General features: G+C 60.0%; 1 protein-coding gene across 2 annotated transcripts in view; it reads left to right on the plus strand.

The window, feature by feature from the left end:
• The window catches only part of NDUFS8 (NADH:ubiquinone oxidoreductase core subunit S8), a 3,180-nt gene extending 764 nt beyond the window's left edge, over nt 1-2,416 (plus strand). The window contains exons 1-7 of one of the 2 annotated variants that reach the window (XM_075065958.1): nt 7-309; nt 417-474; nt 604-666; nt 967-1,056; nt 1,318-1,490; nt 1,841-1,969; nt 2,216-2,416. In XM_075065958.1, coding sequence (XP_074922059.1) covers nt 199-309; nt 417-474; nt 604-666; nt 967-1,056; nt 1,318-1,490; nt 1,841-1,969; nt 2,216-2,347 — 756 coding nt within the window. In that variant the 5' untranslated portion in view covers nt 7-198 and the 3' untranslated portion in view covers nt 2,348-2,416. Of the gene's footprint in view, nt 1-6; nt 310-416; nt 475-603; nt 667-966; nt 1,057-1,317; nt 1,491-1,840; nt 1,970-2,215 lie in introns of those variants that run through there. The other variant, XM_075065960.1, reaches the window with a different exon arrangement.
• The last annotated feature ends 356 nt before the right edge of the window (nt 2,417-2,772 follow it).

Here is a 2,772-nt window from a genome sequence, read left to right on the forward strand (position 1 = left end):
CGCCTGGGTCCCATCTCTGGAGAGGGGAGCTGCAGGACCCCCGTGGGAAAGTGCCCTGCACTATGGCCCTCGGACGCCTGGGTCCCATCTCTGAAGAGGGGAGCTGCAGGACCCTTGTGGGAAAGTGCCCTGTACTATGGCCCCCGGACGCCTGGGTCCCATCCCTGGAGAGGGGAGCTGCAGGACCCCCGTAGGAAAATGCCCTGTACTATGGCCCCCGGACGCCTGGGTCCCATCCCTGTAGAGGGGAGTTACAGGACTCCCGTGGGAAAGTGCCCTGTACTGCCATCCCCAAGTCCTGTTTGCAGGGTGTTCTGTATTGGGTTCAGGGGCTGGTGGGTGGGGCTGGCCTGTATTGGGTAGGTGCCAGGCTGAGTGTGTGAGCTTACACTGTCTTCTCCTCCCTTGTGCTGCAGGATTGCCCTGGGCTCAGCATGGCGGCGCTGCGGATGATATGCCGAGCTTCCTGCACAGGTAAGGACTGCAGTGGCAGGGAGACCCACCAGCTCCCCCACACTGTAGGGCTGTCGGCTGAGCCTTCTTTCCCTCTGCTCCCCTATGGGGCTGGAAGCATTCTCTAACCTTTTCTCCTTGATTCCCCAGGGACACCATCCTGCCCGAGTCTCACACGGCTGCTCAGTGTTACAGCCTCGAGAAAGTCCTACAGTAAGTACTGCCTCCGGCCTCCCCAAGGCTGCCCCAGAGTTCTCTTTGGGGGCACAGCATCCAGAACCCATTCTGGAGGGCATGGAGTCTAGTCTGGTTCTCCTGCCCCCCCAGGGGGCTGCACCCAGAGTCCCTTCCACCAAGGTGTGCACCATCCAAGTTAGATCTCTTCCATCCCCCAAGTTCCCATAGAGTCCCTTCCAGGTGCTGTTGGGGCACCATATCCAGAGGATGGGTGCCTGTCCCAGCTCCTTCATGTTGGTCTGTGTAGGGTGGTGATGGTTTATGTCTCTCCTACAGAGTATGTGAATGTACAGGAGGTGAAATCAGACATGAAATCCATCACCGACCAGGCTGCTCAAACCCTCTTGTGGACGGAGCTCATTCGAGGTGAGCCCCGGGTTCTGTCGGGATGGGCTGTGATGGCAGGACCTGAATGGGGTGGTTGTGGTGGAACCTGGTGTGAGGGTTGTTGGGATTGAGAATGGGGGGAAGGTGGGCTGTGAGCTTCTGATAGGCATGGATGCTTCCTTGTGCCAGTAAGATTGCAGTGGAGGGGTCCCCACATGGAGATGGCATAGGGTCTGAGTGATGCTTAGTGTCTTTGCTGTTCCTCAGCTGGATTCTAACCTTCCCTGGCTCCTCCTCTAGGTCTGGCTATGACCCTGAGTTACCTCTTCCGGGAACCTGCCACCATCAACTACCCCTTTGAGAAGGGCCCCCTGAGCCCGCGTTTCCGGGGGGAGCACGCCCTGCGCCGTTATCCATCTGGAGAGGAGCGGTGCATCGCCTGCAAACTCTGTGAGGCTGTGTGCCCTGCTCAGGTGAGCCTCCCCCTTACCCCAGGGGGGGTTGCCCATGTGGGGTCGCACCTCCCAGCCCCAGAGCCCCTCTCTGATGCTTATCTTTGGCATGGTGCGTCCCAGGTAAGCAACTCTTGTGTGGTGAGGTCCCCCGGTCTCTGCTCCCTAGCATCTTGTCCCCAGGGGGCCTTGGTTTGGTCCCCTCTGGGTGCCTGTTGCCCAGCTTGGACGCTCATGCCTCAAAAGGCTCCCTCCCAGCTGGATGCCCTGTGTTTGGGGCTGTGAGAGCTGCATTGGCCCTAGGAGGGAAAGTGCTGGCGGGCACGGGTGCTGACACAGCTGAATGACCGTGTTCTCCCCTCCCCTGCCAGGCGATCACTATCGAGGCCGAGCCACGTGCTGATGGCAGCCGCCGAACCACCCGCTATGACATCGACATGACTAAGTGCATTTACTGCGGGTTCTGCCAGGAGGCCTGCCCTGTGGATGCCATCGTGGAGGTGAATGTGACTGGCTGCGCATGGGGCTGGTGTGCGGGGGAGCCAAGCATGTGATCTCTCCCCAGACCTGCCCTCATACACCTTGGCCTCTGAAGGTCTCTGTATGGCAGGGGAGAGGTCCTGGTGGGTCTCTGCACTGGGCAAGGGCGCAGTGCAGAGACCCATCCATGAGTCTCTGTCTTGGGGGTGAGGCCCTGCTGGCAGGTTGGCCCTGGCGGCAACTATCTGCTCTGCTGGTCTCTGCAGGGCCCCAACTTCGAGTTCTCCACCGAGACGCATGAGGAACTGCTGTACAACAAGGAGAAACTGCTCAACAACGGTGACAAGTGGGAGGCCGAGATCGCGGCCAACATTGAAGCCGACTACCTGTACCGGTGACGGCTGGGCCCCCCACGCTGCCCAGCCTGCTTCCTAGATCCCCCTCTGCAATAAAGGGCCTACACCCAGGTCCACAGCTCCTCTGTATCTGCCTTGGGGGAGAATGGGGCTTCGGGGGGAGGGAGGGAATGGGTGGGTAGGGGACATGTGACCCGGGCTCTTAGAGCCTCTCTTGTCTAGTAACCCCCTCGCTCAGGGTCTCTCACTCCTGTATGTTTGTATGGGGGGTGGGGAAACTGAGGCCCTGAGCAGGGGAGGGGACTCTACTTAGGGAACTGGGATGGGGGGGACGCGTGACCCCTGCTGTCCCAATGCTACACATCACATTGGGTCTGTAACTGGCTTTGGCTCAAACCCACAGTTCTTGCCGGCACTGGGAAACACTGCTCAGGGGGGAAGAGCGGCTGGACATTCACGCCAGTTAG

This window comes from Chelonoidis abingdonii, chromosome 4 (genome assembly GCF_003597395.2).
Source record: "Chelonoidis abingdonii isolate Lonesome George chromosome 4, CheloAbing_2.0, whole genome shotgun sequence".
Taxonomy (NCBI): Eukaryota; Metazoa; Chordata; order Testudines; family Testudinidae; genus Chelonoidis; species Chelonoidis abingdonii.